Below are 20,977 nucleotides of genomic sequence, written 5' to 3' on the forward strand. Positions count from 1 at the left end.
GACCGACGGGCTCTATTATTTTATGCCTATATTAGGCTATTTATGACGACATTGTAGGGTGATCTATTAATCCCGACTTCAAATATTGATAATTGTGGCTGAATTCATAATATAAGGTTTAGCAAGTGTGATCGTGAGCGTTGTATTTTGAACCTCTGCTATTAATCATGCTAAATTCTTGTAAAAAGAACTTTATGTGAACGTGAGCGTCTACTCATATTTTGCCTTAATTTCTTCATTAACCTTATCCTTATGATCCTAACTTGCTTCAGTGTCTCTGCTTCTGCTTCATATCCGCCTACTATTCCACTCTCAGTCGTGCCTAATAGAAGAAGATCACTGGCATCTCTGGGTGCGCTAATATCATGTATCATTATCATGTAAGATAGATAGATATAAGAATTTCCTCCGATCTGCTCTAGAAAATGCTTCCTGCTTTTTTCAGTCGAAGGCAAAACTCGTACGTTCACGGAGAAATTTGTTCTCTAACGGTCCCTTTCGGCAAGATAAATCTGTTAGTACCCTGACGTTAAGTTAAGAGTGGAAAAAAATTTTGTCTTCTCTAAGTTCGCTAGAATCATTGTTCGCTCATTGAGCTTCCTGAAGTCGATAACCAGACGTTTTTTCCTGTTACCGTCATCAGACTGACATCAGACACGTTTTTGTCAGAAACTCATATTGGACTGTTGAATGGCGACCTGGACGGCCGGATAATGCCATCTCTTAACTACGTATTTCTTTCCCGCCCCGGTATCTATGAGAATTCTACAAAATTGACGATATCATCACAGTCCTGTGAGTTGCTATCATACTGGATTGCGCTCATAGCGGCTGCGGCCTCATCCTCATAATTTGGATTATTTTCCGCGCTAACCAGTTGCTCTATATTGTTGCCGCGCTAGTTCCCTTGACCGGACATCCTCTGTGAAGACTTTGGCCTTTTCGAGGTCTGCGGAGTAGGGAGTTGTGAGTTGTATCCCTGCATAAAATGTGTCTGTAGCATAAATCTATAGAACGACGGATCTACCTAGAGGCAATTGAGCTTGCCCTGATCTACTCAATTTCTCTGTCTCCGCCACGAATCGTTACTTTGATTCCTGCCTGACTTCCTAAAAAAGTGTCGATTTTTCTCTTGCCGCGATCGGCACCGAATTTTGTCCCTTGATTCTAAGACGCACGGCGCTGGTCCTCTTCGAAATCCGTACTTTGATTTCTTTGCTCGACCGCCTTTGCATTTTTTAAGACCCGAAACAAATACATGTAGAGCGTCATCCTTAACCTCTGTGTTAAGGAGCGTGTCTCTCTCCGTGTCGTGTCATGACAATCTTGTTTGTGAGTGAGTTTTCGCTTGACCTCGTCGTAATCAGGCTCTTATCCGGGTACCTCAAGCCCTTGCCGTAACAGCCGCAACGAAGTCTTATCTGCATAGCAGCAGTCTAACCTAGCCAAAATGGCGTAAAAATTAAGATTAATTATTGTGCGATAACACAGTGCGCAGTGCTGCCCTGATATGGTTTGAATATCTCGAAGCCGTCGGTGCCTAACTGCGGCCATGATACATACTCATCTTGTAACCCGTTAAATTCAGGACCTGACTTGACTATATGTAACGGTATGACTTACAGGTTTTCCTTAATTTAGTTTCCACGCGTAGCTCGTGTAGCTGCTGATTAACTGCGCTTAGCTCTGAACCCGGAGAATTCAGGTGTCCATCCTTAGTGACTTCAGTGTCTCCAAGGCAAGTCTCCGCAATAGAGTATTCGGACCGATAAAGCTGAAGTTGGTTTTCCAGCCGCGATGTGATGAGATGAACTTGCGAGGCGGAATCAAGTGGCGCTCGGCAGGGAAGGAAGTCTCCTGATCGGCCACGAACGGGAATGTAGGCGGTTGGCAAGAACACTACTTCAGCGTGGCCATCCTGAGCCACAAATTCGTTAGCTAGCGGAGCCCGAGACGTCGCAACGCCAGCCTCATCGGCAGGATCCACGCAAGGCTGTAACAGAGCATGATATCTGCGCTTACACGTTGGGCAGCGGGAGGATGAGCATCCACGTGCTAAGTGTCCATATTTGAAGCAAATGAAGCAGACGGCAAGACACCGGACTTCAACGTGTCGTTCCTCATCTGACATGGAACCTTGGGCAAGAAGAAACAGCTTGCGACAGGATACCGCACAGGGCACACGGAGCAGGCGGCGCATTAATGATCATGCACAAACGATTATTCAACGGCCTACGTCGGCTCCCTTGATCTGCTGGCAAAGGCGAAGCCAAGCCCAAATCCGCAGTCACAAGTGTACGCTGTAGTCAATTTTATGGCCAAACATTTAATATTGTAAAAGAATATAATTATAGAGCTTTTTGTACCAGGTTTTTAAGTCTGTTTTGTTAACTGATATTTATCTCTCACCTTACCTTTTATCGTACGTTTTAAAAATATATTCATGTTAAGTGTAGCAAATTTGCTGTCTTCCTCAAATTTGATTTAATTTTGTCTTCTGACAATTTTTTCAAAATAAGTAACGTGCATTTTTAAGTTCATGTTGGGATTTTTACTTACACGATATTCACCCAAGTTGTCAACGACACAGGTGAACGATATATCACGTCCTATGGGTACCGTTGTATTACTCAGGTTTGCCAGAAACACTGGACCGTTGTCATCGGAATCGCTGTATCCTTAAACATTATAAAAAAAGTATCAATAAATAACACAAAATAATAGAATGGTTGTTTGTTTTGTTAAACCAAAGTAAAAAGAAAGGTAGGCTTTTTAATTTATAAGAGCACATACAACTCGAAGACAAAGTTTTATTGTAGATGAAGTCATTAAAATAAATAAGCTCAGCTTGAGACCTCATAATAATAAGCCGGGAATTTTCACATTAAAATAAGATATCGGGTGATACCAAATAATACAAATAATTATAATACATACCCGTTACTGTTTTATATATTTTTAAAATATTTGTTAACAAGCATCAATCTTTGGTATTACAGCATTAATAAAAGTAGACAATAAAATGAATATCAAAACAAGGGCCGCCTAACTACGTCGGCCTTCCCACAGTCAGAACGACAATCAGCCAATTCGTCTGCAATTCGCTGACTCAGAAAAGCTGATACATCAAAATCCATATATCGGGCACCTCATTCTTTTACTTAAGTGCCATTTGACTCCGCTTGCTAAATATACTCTCTTTGTTTCTTTATACCTACTTTTGTTAACGGGTTACGCCTTGTCTTCAGATCCTTGCCTTGCAATAATCTCTCCTCCCTCCAGTCAGCAGAAGGTTTATCTTAAGGATTCTCAACGCCTATGCTCTGAATGTTCATTTGTTTAAATGTTCGGAGCATAGGGGCTTGCTCGCCCATAAGCTTTAAGCGCTTGCGGCGATATAAAACTAAAATTTTTTTTTTTTTTTTTTTTTATATAGCTTTGCTTTTATTTATTGAATCTACTCTTAATTTTGAGACTAACAATAAGTTGACGAGTCTTAACATTTAAATTTAATTAACTATACTAAGACTGCATTCTGGTTGCGCGTCCCTCAGAATCCCTCAATCTTGTTAGACCTCTCGCCAGGTGGTTAGGGTGCACCGATAGCTTGGTGAAGTACTTTACCTTTTGTTCTGCGATCACTTCTTTGACTGGTTGAATGTTTAAGTCGCGGTGTATGTTTTCGTTGCGACGTACCACGGTGGCCCGGTGATTGTTCTCAGGATCTTCGACTGAACTCTCTGAACAATGTCAATGTTGCTATTGCTGGCGTTCCCCCATAACTGGGAGCCGTACATCCATATAGGTTTTAGTACCGAGTTGTACAGCATGATTTTATATTCAAGGCTAAGAGGTGACCTGGCGTTGATAAGCCAATGAAGGCTGCTGGCTTTTAGCTTTAGGTGTGTTCTTTTGGCTTCAATGTGCCGGTGCCATGTGAGTCTTCTGTCGAGATGTACTCCTAGGTAAGTTACTTCGTTTGCTTTTGGGAGTAGAGTGTTGTTTAACATAATGGGCGGGCAGTTTTGCCTGTTCAGAGTGAACGTAACGTGTTTGCATTTTAAATCGTTCACTTTAATTCGCCAATCTGATAGCCATTTTTCAACATCGACCATATGACGAGATAGCTGCGCAGTTGCTTGAATCGGGCATTTAGAACGGCTAAGAATAGCTGTGTCATCGGCAAACGTAGATGTTGTTAGACGTGTGCTTGTCGGGATGTCTGCTGTGTAGAGGACATATAGTGTTGGCCCTAGCACGCTACCTTGAGAAACTCCAGCTCCAACAGTGTAATCATCAGATATAGCAGAGTTGCACCTCACAACAAATTTTCTGTCGTGAAGGTAAGACTCTAAATTCTTGTGGGTGCTGTAGGGGAGCATTGTCTTGATCTTGTACACTAGACCTTCTAGCCAGACTCTATCAAATGCTTGAAAGACATCTTAAAATATGGGAGTACTGTAATATGCACATATGCCATACATATCGAGTGTGCACTGTGATTACCACTTGTACCGAGTGTACACTGTGTTTGGCACTTATGTGGCGGCAACACTTTGTGCAGCCACAACAAATTACAATAAACAAAACAAACTCAAGTGAGCGCGTAATATAATCGGCCACTTGTGAATTCGGCTAAGTCAGCATATGCACGCTGACCGCCAGTGCCCTATGCATAAGTGCATACTCTCTCTCACTCTAAAGTATTTACGTAAGACAAGCATGCATGTCCATTGTCACCTAAGTATAAGCATATACATATAAGAAATATATAATGCAGCCTCGCCGCTGCCGGCTCAACCGGCAGCGCAGTGCGCGCTGAACTGATGTACTTAGGGTAAGAGAACATTTTGACTTAAAATAAAAGAACATTATAAAACCTACACTCAAACTGCACTGACATGCAAGTCTTGAAGTATTCCATTATTGATGTCTACAACATAACTTGGAAACACCTTCAACTTACAACATAACGTGGAAATACCTTCAAGTTACAACATGGCGACAGTGACATGGGTCTAGTAAGACCAGGACCTAAAGCGGATCTCTCTCTCCAATAACTCTCTCCAAAAACTTCTCGAAGACAACTGTGCTGGCTGGACAGGAAGCTGGAAACAAACTGGCGGAAAACTGGAAAAACTTTTGTAACTGAGTGAGTACAGGAGTATGAGCTCCACTATCACCAAGAAAACCATACGACTCAGTGGCATTAAAGAGCGGATCAGACAGAGAAAGTCTGAGATCGTAAGACTTTTATATGAATCCGAAAACCCACTACCCTGGGAAACTGCAGTAAAATTAACAAGTGAACTCGACCCTTTAGAGTCACTGTTAAAGGTGAAGAGCAACCCCTGTCCCTCAGACAATATATAAACTCAAATTAACAACAAAACACATCGCCCACAGCCGAAGGAAATACCACAAAGAAAACGCCAATGCCCACAGGACTGTGAAGAACCACTCTGGGCACATGCCAGGCAAAGCAGTAGATGTTTCAAAAAGCAACAATAAATAATTAATCACGAGAGGCAGACCGCCCCTTGTGACAAAGTTGAAGCGAGAAGAAGTACGAGAGGTACACCAAGGGTGAACTGACCGACAGCACTAAAGAGTGCCCAACAGTAATTTTAACATTATTATTAAATATTTGTAATGCCTGACGACAATTGAGTCGACCGGCAAGACGTTTGGCCTGTAAAGCCATTCGAAAACATTAGGTAGGCAAAGAGAAAAATAACTCTCAAATTTGTAAACTATACTATTGATAGAAAATATGATGTACGAAAATTGAATTTTTTTTATATAAGAAAAAAACTTGATGTCTATAGAGACAAATAAAATGTCATTAATAAAGTAGAAAGTGCAAAATGCTGATCTGAAAGTCCTCACTTTACTAGAAATAATAATATTCATTATAGTTTTGGTACATTTGTTGTATAAATTGTATAAGTAAGCAAATGACTTGGATAAGATTTGAAATTGGAAAAATGAAGCATGAATAATAATAAAGAAAAATCATATATAAAACAAAAAAAAAAGTATATATATACGATATAATATATATATATATATATATATATAAGATCAAAATTAAAAAAATAAAATTCTAACAACATGCATACACATGTCAAGCATACAGTTTTAATAGGGAGCATTTTGACATATGAGCCGGAGTTTTTAAGGGATTCACGGCCATAGTTACAGACACTCCCGTGTCGATTAATGAATAAAAATACAAGTACATTAACAAAATATTATGAAAGTTGATTAACTGCCAAATTTACAAAAGGCTATGAGTATCCTAACAAAGAGAAATTTAAAAAAAGGTCTTGATAAAAGAGCCGGACCTTGCTCAAAGAGTTAATTTCATTGTATCATATTGTCCCACTTATATATGAAATTTCAAAAACATATATATGAGAACATATGATCTAGATTTCTCCCCTTTTATAGGTCTATCTAATAAATAAAAGGCTCAATTATTGATGTGAATACCTGGCATAGAAACTATGACAGTATTTAACGAGAAATCAAAGGAAATTAGCTACGAGGTAATCAAGTATTAAACCTCGCAATACAAACAGCTTGCTCATATTCATATTATGGAATGGTCAGAACTCTCTGAACGAATCCTTAATATAAAAGTCAAATTTGAAAAAGCATACAAATGCTTAACGCAGAATAGAAAAACTCATAAAGACACAGTAGACAGACATGCAATAACCTTAGTCGACTGTTTTAATGAAGCGCGAATATTAATATATAATCATAAAGACGTATTAACCGATCAACATTAGTCAGAAACGTCGAGGTTATTGACAAGATTAAGAAATAATCTGCAAAGTATAAAAGAGAAACATAATCTTAATCTAACTGTGCCGTCTATTCTAAATACACCAGTAAAATTTGAGGCTAGTAGAGAAGAAGATATACAAGTCCAAGAACAAGACTTGGCAAATCTTACTATCCCAGCCACACTAACGTTTCACGTAGATAACACGTATCCAGACACAAATTCGAGCGTCGTGGACCTAATAGCAAGCAACATGACTGAAGCTAGGACACCCAGCGCCATAAGGGCGTATTTAAAAGAAACTAGCCAATCCATACCAGAATTCGACGGCAGACGAATTTGCAGATCTTGCACTCAAGATTGTAAAGTCCAAATTACCGGGCGCAATCAGAAATAGAGTAAAAGACGAAACAACAATAACTGACATAATTAGAAAACTGCAAGACACAGTAGTCGGTGATACCGTTCAACTGTTAAAAGCCAAAATGGCATCAGTACACCAGAGAGGCAAAACAGCCACTCAGTTTACTGATGAAATCAATAAACTACGTCTTTACCTTGAAAACGCGTATATTGATAACGGATATTCTTCAAAGAATGCTGAAGAACCTAGCACTGAGGAAGCATTAAATGTCATGATAGACAATTACGAGAACGGCAAACTTAAGAATATACTTCAGGCAGGTTCATTCAAAACAGCGGATGAAGCCATTTCAAAGTATATAAACCATTGTGCTAAAATGACTGGTAGTCCAAGCACTGTTCTCTACCAGAGAAGTTAAAACCAACGAGGTTCATATCGAGGTAGAGGCAACGATAACAATTATAACAACAGAAATAATTATAATAATTATGACCGTAATAATGGTAATAACAATAATAGAGGTAATTCCCGAGAAAATAACCGAGGTGGCAACCGAGGAAGAGGCCGAGGTGCCAACCAAAACAATGGGAATAGAGGCAATGTCCGAGTAACTCAAGGTAACTCGGAAAACCGCCAGTACACAACAGATATTCAAAGCCAATAAATGGCACAATCAAAAGCATCAACCTAAATCTAAGTATCTTTGTACAAATTAAAATGAAAAAACAGGTAAAACATTTACGCTGTTAATAGACACTGGTGCAGATATATCTATAATGGCATTGATGAATCCAACCTTGTTACAATATCCAGATTTCACTAAAGAATTCTGTATAATTACAGATGCAAGTAAGCAAGCGTGTGGAGCGGTTTTAACTTAAAACCAAAACGGACTCCAACTCCCCATTGCATACGCATCAAGATCCTTTACCAAAGAAGAAAGTAACAAGAGTACTACTGAACAAGAGCTAACAGCTATTCACTGGGCGATAATTCATTTTCGACCATATATTTATGGTAATCATTTTACAGTTAGAACGGATCATAGACCACTCACATATCTATTTTCAATGGTCAATCCGAGTTCTAAACTTACGGTAGAATATCTGAAGGGTAAAGATAATTATGTAGTGGATGCGTTATCAAGAATAACCATGCAAGACTTTAAAGATTTACAACAAAAAGTCCTTAAGGTCAATACCAGGCAACAATATAGACAGAATTTCTCCGGAGAAGAAAAAGAAACAAAACAAGAAGTAGAATTGCCAAGACAATCTACAGATTTAGCTTCAGAGCCCAAAATCTACAACGTCATTAATAATGATGAGGTTCGAAAAGTAGTGACCGTGCATATAAAAGATTCACTATGCTCCCTTAAACATAGTAAGAAAATTATTGCAAGAATAGATATTGGTGATATACTCGTATATACAAATGGAAATATTGATTTAGGTCAACTATTTCCAAGGCTCGAGAAAAAAGCCGGTATATTACAAATAAGCCAATTAAAAATAGCACCGTGGGAAAATATCTTTGATGACATTTCATAGATACTTTTAAAAATATGGGCAATAAGATATTGAAAACATTGAGAGTAGCGCTACTCAACCTGTACTTGCCTTTGCCAGGGTTATAGTAGACACGATTGGGCCACTACCCAGGTCAGAAAATGGTAACGAATACTAAATACTTAGTAGCGATTTCAATACCAAATAAAAATGCTAATACAGTAGCAAAGGCAATATTTGAAAATTTTATTCTGAAGTACGGTCCAATGAAGACCTTCATTACGGACATGGGAACAGAATATAAAAATTCAATTATAAATGATTTGTGCAAATATTTAACGATTAATAATATAACATCTACTGCATACCACCACCAGACCGTTGGAAAAGTTGAAAGAAGTCACAGAACTTTCAATAAATATACACGATCTTATATATCAGCTGATAAAACTGATTGGGACGTATGGATTCAATATTTCGTATACTGTTTCAACACGACCCCCTCTATGGCACACAACTATTGTCCATATGAGTTAGTTTTTGGTAAATTGCATAATTTACCAAAAGATTTTAGTACTATAAATAGATAATATATAACGTAGACGATTACGCTAAAGAAGTTAAGTTTAAATTAGAATCAGCTAAGAATAAAGAAAATTATGATAAAAAGGCTATATATTTTGAATTTCAAATAGGAGATAAAGTTCAATAAAAAAAAGAAACTGGCCATAAATTGGACCACTTATATTTAGGACCCTATACAATAGTTAAAATAGAAGACAGGGATAACTACGTAATTAAAAATGGGAAAAACAAAACCCAGAAGGTCCATAAGGATAGGTTAAAATTATTAAATTAAAAAAAAATTTTTTTTTTTAAACCCGGCTTGATCAACCGACAAAAAAATATATATATAATTACTTTATTACTTACATTAAAAATATATATATATTATTACTATATTATTTACATAAAAACATATATATTTAAATACTTTATTATTTACATTAAAAAGATATATATTTGCTTTAATATTTACATTAAAATGCCAATATTAAAATAAAAAAAAACTTTAAAAAAAAGTTTGAAACTACAAAAAAATTTAATTTTATATTCCAATTTCAAACATTATATAAAAAAAAAGAGAAAGTTTAGTTAAAGTAATTCTTTTCAATATTTCAATTTTAAATTCGAAAACCTTTAAAAACAATAAATTAAAATAACTCCACTACATTACGTTATTTTCAAACGGAGGGAGATGTAATATACACATATGCCATACATATCGAGTGTACACTGTGATATCCACTTGTATCGAGTGTACACTGTGTTTGGCACTTATGTGGCGGCAACAATAATAAACAAAACAAACTCAAGTGAGCGCGTAATATGATCGGCCACTTGTGAATTCGGCTAAGTCAGCATATGCACGCTGACCGCCAGTGCCCTATGCATAAGTGCATAGTACACTCTCTCACTCTAAAGTATTTACGTAAGACAAGCATGCATGTCCATTGTCACCTAAGTATAAGCATATACATATAAGAAATATATAATGCAGCCTCGCCGCTGCCGGCTCAACCGGCAGCGCAGTGCGCGCTGAACTTATGTACTTAGGGTAAGAGAACATTTTGACTTAAAATAAAAGAACATTATAAAACCTACACTAAAAATGCACTGACATGCAAGTCTTGAAGTATTCCATTATTGATGTCTACAACGTAACTTGGAAACACCTTCAACTTACAACATAACATGGAAATACCTTCAATTTACAACAGTACAGTACTCTCGTTTTTCGAAAGCGTTTCGAATTTCTGATGTTATCCGGTTGACCAGCCCAATTGTTCCATGCTTTTCACGAAACCCAAATTGGTGTGACAGGATTCCTTCCTGGATTCTCAGGTATGTGTTTATCCGAGTCATTAGGCATTTTTCAAAGAGTTTACATAGGCAAGAGAGTAGGCTTATAGGTCTACGTGGGGATAGTGTGATCTTTCCCGGGCTTTGCTATCATTATTATAATTGACTTTTTCCACCTCACTGTATAGCTTGAGCAAGTTGACGTGAGGCATGTTTTAAGCTTTGCTTAGCAGATGGCGATCTGTGAAACTGCCATGCTCGACGTAAGAGTCGCTTTTCGAGGACGAGCTGTTCGATTTGTAGATTTGACTTCTTTTGATTGCATTGTGTGTTTATAGTATGAGGTGTAGAAACTCGAGCTGCAGAGACGAGTACAGATTCCAGTGAATTAACAAAACTGTCTACGTTGGCTTCATCGCTGAGGTGAGGACTTAGCTCAATGTGTGAGCTAATACACTTCCTGTACTTAACCCAATTGGTTTTATGTCAGGTCAGTTTTAATGGTTGATCCTATGTTCCTGGATGTCGGAGTAGAGTAAAAAGGACAGGCAAGTGATCAAAAGAAAGATTTTTAGGAACGTTTTTTGTAATCGCAAAGTCTATTAAATCGGGAAGTTTCTTTGGGTCTGTTGGCCAGTATGTTGGATTGCCAGAAGAAACATAGTCGAGCTTATTCTTGGCTTTGATAATTGCATTATAGAGCTGCTAACTCGAGTTTACGCTGCGAAACGCTGTTAGCGTTCCACGTAGATATTCGTAGGGAAGTCATTATTTGGATTGTTGTGAAACCAGCATTTGTATTAATAGATTTTGGTTTCGCATCAGATCTTGCATAGTTGTAAGCATAAACGACATAAGCTCCGTTAGGCTTTGTTGTAGACTGCATATCATAGCTTCAAAGTTACTTTTTGGATGCTCTGGCGGTTGATGCTTCTGATCCGTGTTCGGTTCTTGGTATGCTGATTGCGGCAATGAGCTTTTTGAGGCTGGGGTAGACAGTCCTGATTTTAAAGCACTTGCGTATGTAACATTTTTCTGCAGTCAAGAAGAAGACTTCAGGGTTTGACCTGGAGGCTATCAACTGTTTATTTTGGGTGCGGGCGGTAATTTCCCTCTGGTGGATTCGACTTCTCAGCTCCTGATAAACTGGGCAACCTCTATAGTTAGCAGTGTGATTTCCACCGCAGTTGCCGCACTTTTTTGAGTTGTGGTCATCTTTGCTCGCTGGGCACAAACTACACTCACCGGTTGCAGTTTACAGTAAGACCTTGTATGGCCAAATTCTTGGCAGTTCGCCCATTGTACCGAGCCATTGCGTTTGTGCGGCTCCTCAACCGTAATTAGGGTGCACTTCGTATTTCTTTAGGGGCTTAATTTCTGGTTCGAGCTCAACCTTAAAGAGTGGCTGCGGCTTTCTATCCTTGTTAATGAAGACTGTCCCAGCGCTGAATCCCTTCTCTTGTAGCGCCTTTGTTATCTCTGCAGGCGATACTTCGGACTCTATGCCCTTAAGTACGACTTGCAGGCCCTTGATGATTTTTAGCTGATACGTGTAAAAGTTCTTTTTTTTTTGTCGGTGAGATATTTTAATAATACTCTGTAATTATCTTCAAACTTCGTTTGAACTTTTGTTTCCTGGATGTTGCCCTTTACGAGTGGTATTATGTGAAAATTGTCTTTGCCAATAAGCTCTATGATTTTGTTGACAAGAACGTTGGATCTTTTTTCTCGTTTGTAAATTGGCGGGGTCTTAGTCTTCCTTTTTTTCGACTTCAGTAGATTCGGCATCATCCTCATAGTCTGCCAAGATTTTAAAACGGTTTGAGTTAGTGGGCGTTTCTATTGCAGCTATGTTAGCATTGCCACGGGTTATTTTGCGTTGAGAGTTTAGGGGGCTTAGCTTCCTTTTGATTTGGATGTAGCGATCCATACCAGTCTGCTCAGCCGGCTTAATATTTTCTTTGTTTTTGTTTGCAGAAGTATTATTGTTTGCGCTGCTAGCTGATGACGTCGTTAAACGCGCTGTCGTTACAGTTGCGGTTGTTGTTGTTGTTACGGTTGACATTGTCAAAGAAATTGCGGTGCTAGCTTCTGCGCTCTTTGGCTGCGGAGACATCGATGGTAGCGAAGGGGAGCAAGAACGCGCTCTCTACGTTTAAGAATTCAATTTGGGGTAATTGACCGTGTTTGGGAAGATCTTGCATTACTTTCGGTTGCTTTGAAAGAGAAGTAAGCGTTGTTTCTTTGTACTGAGAGCCGACTCTCATCTTGCTCACGCTGACGTTGTGGGCGAACGTCGTTTAAACTCATTGCAATCGATGTTGAGTTTTTAGAATTTTAAGTGTTTTGTTTTATATTAATTAATTAATTAGTCAATATAAACATTAGCGATTTCATCGCTGAAAGCGTCTTTTCGCGTTGTTGTTGGCTTACGAAACCAGTCACTGCAGTTTTTTTAATATTATTGAATACTTTTTTTTCCCGGAGCACAATAAAATACACGTCTGCATACGGCGACGGTATTCTTGTATTTGTGTTAGTGAATGCTCTGCCGTAATATGACTTTGAGCACCCCTGGCTTATGTACCATCTGCGAACAACGACGACCTTTGGTGAACCTGACGTGATCTCAACAAAAGATTATATCTACGAACGAAGCAACAAATCAAGTACATTGAAACACAGCGATCACAGGAAGTTGGAGATTTGGTAATATGCGTTAATAAACATTATTGCGGAAACTTTATTCGCTACAGAATAGCTACAGAAGAACACCTGATATCGAAAGTACCGATTCAGGAACGTAAAAAATTGGTCAACAAGGCTACCTTCAAGACCACACGCCTATCACAGACGCCACTGCTTCGATAAGGCTGAACAATTCTGTCACCTTATCAGAAGTGAATCTTCTGCCACAAGCTTGCTTCAAAGTTGGGCTTTCTAGTTTCCTCGACTAATTTTGTTTGCGATTTTGAGCGTATCCTTCATAAGCAAATAAAACACTCCCACCTTGTCAGAAACTAAAAGCAGCCGACAAGATGAACGGCAATTGTAGTGCTCATGCGTTTTCGGAACCCAGTCAAATTCAAGACCTTTTGGATGCCCAGCAGGACATATGAAATTAAATTGTTCGGTGTATCAAAAGCTTTAAGAATGATGGCCCGAGCCGTAAGCATAAACCTTCATATTTTGAGTCAAAAATTGTGACATTTCTAGAAGTATGGGATTTCCCATAATTTCACATAAATCAGCGCAATATTCCAGACTCGAACAATGGCAAGGAATAGTTAAAACTCACAGTGGACCTTCGAGCTACATACAATACAAGTACAAGAGGTCTTTTAAAGATTTATAAAAAGTTTGACAATTCCATTGAGAAACACAGAAGACAACGGGAAACTTCAAGAAGAAGTGCGAAAGACATTAATGTCCATCCGAAGTACATCCTCCATCAAAAGTGGTGAAGTGCAGTTACCATTCAAAAATAAAATGGTGCATAAAATAAATTTTCGCACAATAAAGAAAATGTGGTACCCAAAGACTGCATTTACTGGTGATGCAGAAAGGGGGATCCATCTTATAGAACTCAAGATATACAGGAATATACAAGATCTTGTATGATAAGCCAAGGAAACTCGAAAACACGGTGATTCGCCGTCTACTACAGTAAAGCGCTTCAAACGATAGTGCCCGATCCTTGCAGGAACTCTATATTACTAAGACAGAGTCTCTCGCATCCTTAAACGGTCTGAACATTGAGTAATCGACGTGGGATCCGTTCCTGTCCGTTTTACTAACAGAAAAGTTAGATATGGCTAACAGGGCTCTGAATATCATAATCACTTGGAAGTCGTACCCCTACACACTATGCTCGATTTCTTGGATCATACGATAAGAGTTTTAAACACTGGGAAATCCTGCTTGCTGCTGCTAAACTGGTAGTTCAAGCAAACTGAATTTCGAACGCATGACGGCGATGCTATGGTTGCATAAAAATGCTTCGTTACGAATTGAAGGCATTGGAGAAAATCGAAAAACTTGTAGGGCGCGTGTGAACTCCACGTTCAACGGGAAGAATATCCAACAAATAGAGACATTTTTACTACTCCACATTATCGCAGATCAACCACCCCAACCAATATCTTATACGGAAATGCTTAAGAATTATGAGTTGACAAGTCCAAGTTTTAACAAGCCAGGAAGAATTGATATGCTAACTGGGGTACAGCCCTACTATTTATTGATACTTACAGAGCAGAAACGCATACCAGCGAAAGGTTCAAAGCCACAGAACACGGAGTTTGGTCGGAACCGGAAAGCTAAATTCCAACGGCAACACTTTTACCATATGCGCAATCAATTCCATTAAAGAAACTAACGATCTAATTGCAAAATTTTGGAAGTTTAAAAATTTGGACGCAAACGAAAATCATCGGACCCCAGTATAGGCGAAGATTTTATGGGTAATTTAAAAACGGCCTCAGATGGTAACAAGCCAGGTGCAAGGGCTCCACGTGTCATCCTCTAACAAGGCAAAGAATGTTTTTTCTGAAGGAATCCTAGATAGCAAACTAAGAAACCATCACCTGTAGTTTTATGGATCACTGTTATTACACGGGTCCAAACTATATGGATCAATTTGCCTTCTCTCAACAAAAGCGATCTGGAAAGCAGACTAAAGTTCAGGTGCTTGACAGCTCACCAGTTTCGATAGGGGAAGGGTACAAATGCAGACATAGAAACTTATACCATAAGCTGCAGTGGACAGTGGCATACATGTTAAGATTCTCCTACATAGGAACAGGACAAGGACAACGACACAACCTGCAGACGAGCTAAATCGCGCTTAAACAATGATTCTGCCAAAATTGAAATTAAAAATTGCATTTACTGCAGAATTAAAACAGTTGCAGCGCAATAAGATGTTCGGAGAGGAGAGCAGAATCGTTTCGCTATCTGTAATACTTGACAAAAATGCTGTTGGGCCCAGCAGACAAAGACAGAGACGGATAAACAGCGGCGGGCTTATCAGCAGTTTCTAGTTCGTTTTGATTATCTCAGTTTCACTTGCGCTTTACTGTTACTTTGTAGGGCATGCGTTTTAGAGAGCTTTTGTAAAACTGCTGTAGCTAGCTTTTGTTGTTAAGCTGTACTTCTTGCATTCGGCGTGGTTTTGTTGCAGAGCTGTTTTGGTTTTGCTTAAACTTGGAATAAAATTTGGAAATTGAACTGCCCCGGCTTATTTATTTTTAAAGCATTTAAAAACTTTACGTTATTAAACATTTTGGTGATCGCACCACGTTTTGATTATAGCGATCAGTTTATGAGTGCCACGGAAACTGGTTAATTTTGTTGTAACAACCGTGCACTTACATAAATTACATAATGGAGTCGGAGCGGAAGCCACTGGATCTGCTGTTGCAAGCAGGGAAAGGGTGCTACGGAGACTAGCAGAGGTTACCTGTCAAAAAATGAAGGTCCTGCGATGGATGATGGATGCACGCCAGGGAAACCTGGTGTGGCTGCTTCATTAGCGGTATCCAGCCCCCTTAGCTTCACCTGCCACTGTCGCATGGCTGAGCTGCAGAACCTGAACGATCGTCAGGCAATCTATATTAACCATGTGCCTAACTTGGACACAGGGTATTCCCACCTCAGCATCGAGGTGCTGACCACCAGGCATACGATCATCCGCGAGACGACCAATATAAAGAACATGTTCGAGGCTGAGCTGCTAGAGAAGCGACGTTTTCTGAATGATACGGCCAGGGATTGTGCCCGTGGCGAGATCGATAGCAAGCCTTTGTGGGAGGAGAACGAGGATCTGAAGAACTGTCTTGACAAGAAAAGACAAGACAAGGAGTCGCTATACGAGGATAAAGTCCGTCGTCTGCAAAAGGCTGCTGCACTCACATCCAATTCTACGCACAAGTTCAGCGGGGAATTGCGCTCTACTCGCGTTCGTATTGGCAGTCTAAATGACAAGATTCGACATCTTGTGCACATTGCCCTCACGCGGCCCCGCCTCAGGTACATATACGTTTAGTTAAGAGTAGTCAGTAAGCTAGGATTTAGGTTAGATTAAGGATTAATTAAAGACCCACGGAGGGCACTTAGCTTAAAGTACATTATTAAAGACCAACGGACGGCACTCAGATTTAGGTACATCAGTTGAGACCCACGGAGCGCATTTAGATTTACGTTAATTGGGACATAAGTTACATATATAGCTAAAGCATAGATTTCATCAAAAGCACCGCCTCGAACACATCAACATCACACCGTCCCAAACTATTATCGGCAGAGCCAACACCGCCTCGAACACATCCACATCACACAGCGCCAAACTATTCTCAGCAGAGCCATCATACCGGCAGAGCCAACACCGCCTCGAACACATCAACGTTACACAGCGCCAAACTATTATCGGCAGAGCCAACACCGCCTCGAACACATCAACCAAACTATTATCGGCCGAGTCATCATCCCGGCAGAGCCAACACCGCCTCGAACACATCTCACAGCGCAACCGCAACACAGAAAAGCTGTAGCTGCTCTCTACACATCGACGGCTCACACGAGAGCAGCTGAAAGGCCGCTGCCGCGATCGGCGGCAGAGAAGGGCTTCGAGGAACTCCGACTGCTTGCCGATCGAAGAGTCGGTTTGGAGAACTTAACAAGAACAGTCGTAATCACGGAAGGCACAAGGAGCAACTAAAAGGCCCCCGGTAAACCGCGTGGGCGGCGGACATGGAGTAGTACCGGTAAGCCAAGGACCAACTCCAAAACGTGGGTGGCCAGCGGTGTGAAGGTGTAGGGAACAGCGTAGGGATAGGCTTAGAAAATAAGCAAGGCATGTGAATAAAACCACTGTATTAATACACAAATGGTCAACTCCGGGATCATTCTCCACAATCCCGTTCGGCAAGCGTTCTCCAGATAACGAAACGGCATTCCTCTCATTCTGTCAGTCTTTCCCCCTTCCCTCGTAGTTCGGAGCACCGGCACCCGGACGACGGGGCCGGACGACCGATTCCCGGGTGACGGGATCGGTCACCCATATCCTTCCTCGTAGCTTGGGCACCGGGACCCGGTTGACGGAGCCGGACAACCGATTCCCGGGTGACTGGATCGGCCGCCCACGAAACAATGATTCCTCCCCGAAGCCCACCTCACACACCATCTCGCATCTTTTTCCTGCCTGTCTCAGTACTTTACAAATATTCCTGTGGGGGACCCTGGGCTGACTGAAGCCTATATCCCGTCCCGTGACTAGCATCCTTACAAATGGCGCCCGAACAGGGACCAGGCAGGAAAATGCAAGGATAATTCCACCCTTCGTGGCATAAAGAACCATCAGGAAAATTTTGGTGACTACTTGATTCCGGCTCACAAGTTCATCTCATCACATCACGGCTGGCCAGCCAACTTAAGCTTTATCGGTCCGAATGCTCTATAGCGGTGATTGTCCTTGGAGGCAGTGAATTCACTACGGATGAAGCATCGGCTAATGTTGGCTTGAAGTCTCGCCTATCGACGTATTCGGTGTACATTGAGGCAGTTGTGGCATCGCAGAGTGTCAACCTGGTCTGAACATAGATATCTCCAACTGGAAGGTTCCTGCAAATGTGGATCTGGAAGATCCGAAATTCCACAGAGAACAGCGAGTGGATTTGCTGATTGGAGCCAGCCTATTTTTTGATCTACTCTTAGTTGGGAAAATCCAACTAGGAAACGGTCTGCGTCCTATGCAAAAGACGTGCTTTGAATAGATAGTTTCTGGAGATGGTTGCCCCTAGGGAAATCTTGTGTGGCTGCTTCTTCAGCGGTCTCCAGCCCATTGAGCTCCACCTGCCCCTTTCGCCTGGCTTTGGAGATTGAGCTGCAGAACCTGAACGATCGTATGGCAACCTATATTAATCGTTTGTGTAACCTCAGCATCGAGGTGCAGACTACGAGGAACAAGGTCACCCGCGAGACGACCAATATCAAGAACATGTTCGAGGCTGAGCTGGACGATACGGCCGGGGATTGTGCCCCTGGCGAGATCGATAGAAAGCCTCTGTGGGAGGAGGACAAGGATCTGAAGAACTGTCTGGACAAGAAAACCAAGGAGTGCAGCACTGCTGAGGGAAATGCCCGCTTGTACGAGACGCGATTCAATGAGGTGAGCAAATTTATCCTGGTCAATGCCGATCGGAAGAAGATTACTGATGAACTGAACAATTTGAAGACACGCGCAAGGCTCTAGAGCAGGAGACACTGTCGCGCTTTGACTTGGAAAATACTATTCAGAGCCCGCGTGGGGAGCTGTCATTCAAGGATCAGATCCACTCACAGGTGATCAATAAGTCGCGCCGCATCCGCCAGACCGAGTACAGCGAAAAAACCGGACGCCTCAGCTCCGACTATAATGCGAAGCTAAAGCAATCGATACAGGAGCTGCGCTCCCAGCATGAGGAGCAGCTGCGAAATATCGAGTCGCTATACGAGGATAAAGTTCGCCTCCTCCTCCACGCACGAGTCCATCGAAAAGTTGCGCTCGACTTTGTATTTGTGGTCTAAATGCCAATACTGACGATTTTGAGCTCGTTCATGAATTGGAGCAGGAACTACATAACACTCGCGGGTGTCACGGCCAAGAGAGGGCTCAGCTTGAGAAGAAGCTAACTCGACTGCGCGAAGAGATGACTTATCAACTGCATCCAGAACCTCATGAACATCAAGGTCTCACTGGATTTGGAAATTGCTGCCAACGACAAGGACTACTTTGTGTCACCCAGTGCCAAAAGCATTGTGCAGAACAAGGAGATCGATCCCTAGGGCAAGTTCGTGGATCATGTAGTAGGAGGACAAAATACCAGTCATGAGTTGGCCATTGGGAAGATGTATCAAAACTTATCCTGGTAATGACAATCGTGAACTCTGCTCTGAACTCACACATGTTGTGGATCCCGAACATCCATGGAAGTGACTTACAAAGTAAAAATGGGTAGCACTGCATCAATACTTTTTGAACCGCTGCTGACATTCCCATTAACACTGGCGCAGACCGCCGATTTAAAAACCACCCTGGAATATTCAACGTGCATCTTGGTACCGCATGAATGGTTGTATCAGAATATCAGACGTAGCTCCATACAAAAATGACATACGGATCTCGGATACCGGTATTCGTCAATTAGCCCAAATATGCCCAGCACTAAAGAGGACGCATTTTTTACTGACTAGAAGGATTTTAGTTATTTCTATTAACTTTGTTTCTTTAGCATATTTAATATTTAAGTCTTTATAGTATACATTTTCAGCACAACCAATTTCGTTAATATTTCAGAAATTTCTAAAATAAATTTTATCACGTTATTAACACTTTAATTTGAATGTATGACAATCTGGTCCTACTTGTCAGTAACTTTTTGGCAAAACTTTCGTTTTACGCCTCAGTTAATTAATGCGACAATTAATCTTGGCGACTGTCCGACTGGGGATGACGTTCGAAGGACTTATATTTGTTGCCGTGCAGCTGACTTTAAATCAGCTAATCTTTCTGTCAGAAATTTACAGTTGCCCTGCGATTGGGGACTTCGCTTTGGGAAATTAGGTCAAATCAAAAAACAACAACAAAGAGGTTTCAAAAAGTAGGCTCAGATAATTAATGCGACAATTAATCTTCCTGACTGTCCGACTTGGGATGACGTTCGACGGACTTTTATTTGTTACCGTGCAGCTGACTTTAAATCAGCTAATCTTTCTGTCAGAATTTTACACTTGCCCTTCGATTGGGGACTTCGCCTTGAGAAATTAGGTCAAATCCAAAAACAACAACAGAGAGGTTTCATAAAGTAGGTCAATTTTCAGTTTTAAAGTCGCTCTCATCTCGCTCTCATGCACTGTTAAGGGTCTCCACTCCGCTCTCCGAGCGGCACTTGCTTTTTCCCCATATAGAATTAAGATCTATTTTAATATTCTAATTTAACACTATACGAAGACGGTTGACTACCGTAAATAAAAAATGAAAAAAATTACGATATATGTGCCGTGTGAAAATTCAATCCGCCCCACTCCAACAATTATTATAATAGTATTCATTGTAAGTTCACAACATCCAGTGGTCGGTTATCTTCTATTAGGTTCAACTTCATCTGAAAAAATTAATTTGTTAAATATATAAAGAAAAATTATTTAAAGTGACATTTTTGTTGAATATGACAGATCAACACAATATTAACAATCTTTCTTGTTGTTTGGTCATACCAGTCTTTCAGTGTAAAGAGAGGGAGCGCGGCCCAATAAAGCTTTTCGTTTAGGCGAATTCGGCCGCCGCTCTCCTCTCTCCCTCTCTCGTTGTGTCTTTTGTCCATAGCATAAGATAATGTTAGTCAAATAAATCAGTTCAAATCGAAACTCCCTCTCGTATGCTCGCGCCGCGCCTTTTCGTTATAGCAACGT

General features: G+C 40.6%; 1 protein-coding gene across 1 annotated transcript in view; it reads right to left on the bottom strand.

Annotated features, from left to right (window-relative positions):
- Positions 1–2,484: 2,484 nt before the first annotated feature.
- Positions 2,485–20,977, bottom strand: part of LOC108104753 — a 78,788-nt gene continuing 60,295 nt past the window's right edge. The window contains exon 4 of the mRNA XM_017210989.2: positions 2,485–2,678. Within this exon, the coding sequence (XP_017066478.2) occupies positions 2,485–2,678 (194 nt within the window). The remainder of the gene's footprint in view (positions 2,679–20,977) is intronic.

Source organism: Drosophila eugracilis, unplaced genomic scaffold (genome assembly GCF_018153835.1).
Source record: "Drosophila eugracilis isolate 14026-0451.02 unplaced genomic scaffold, ASM1815383v1 contig_470, whole genome shotgun sequence".
In the NCBI taxonomy this organism is placed as follows: domain Eukaryota; kingdom Metazoa; phylum Arthropoda; class Insecta; order Diptera; family Drosophilidae; genus Drosophila; species Drosophila eugracilis.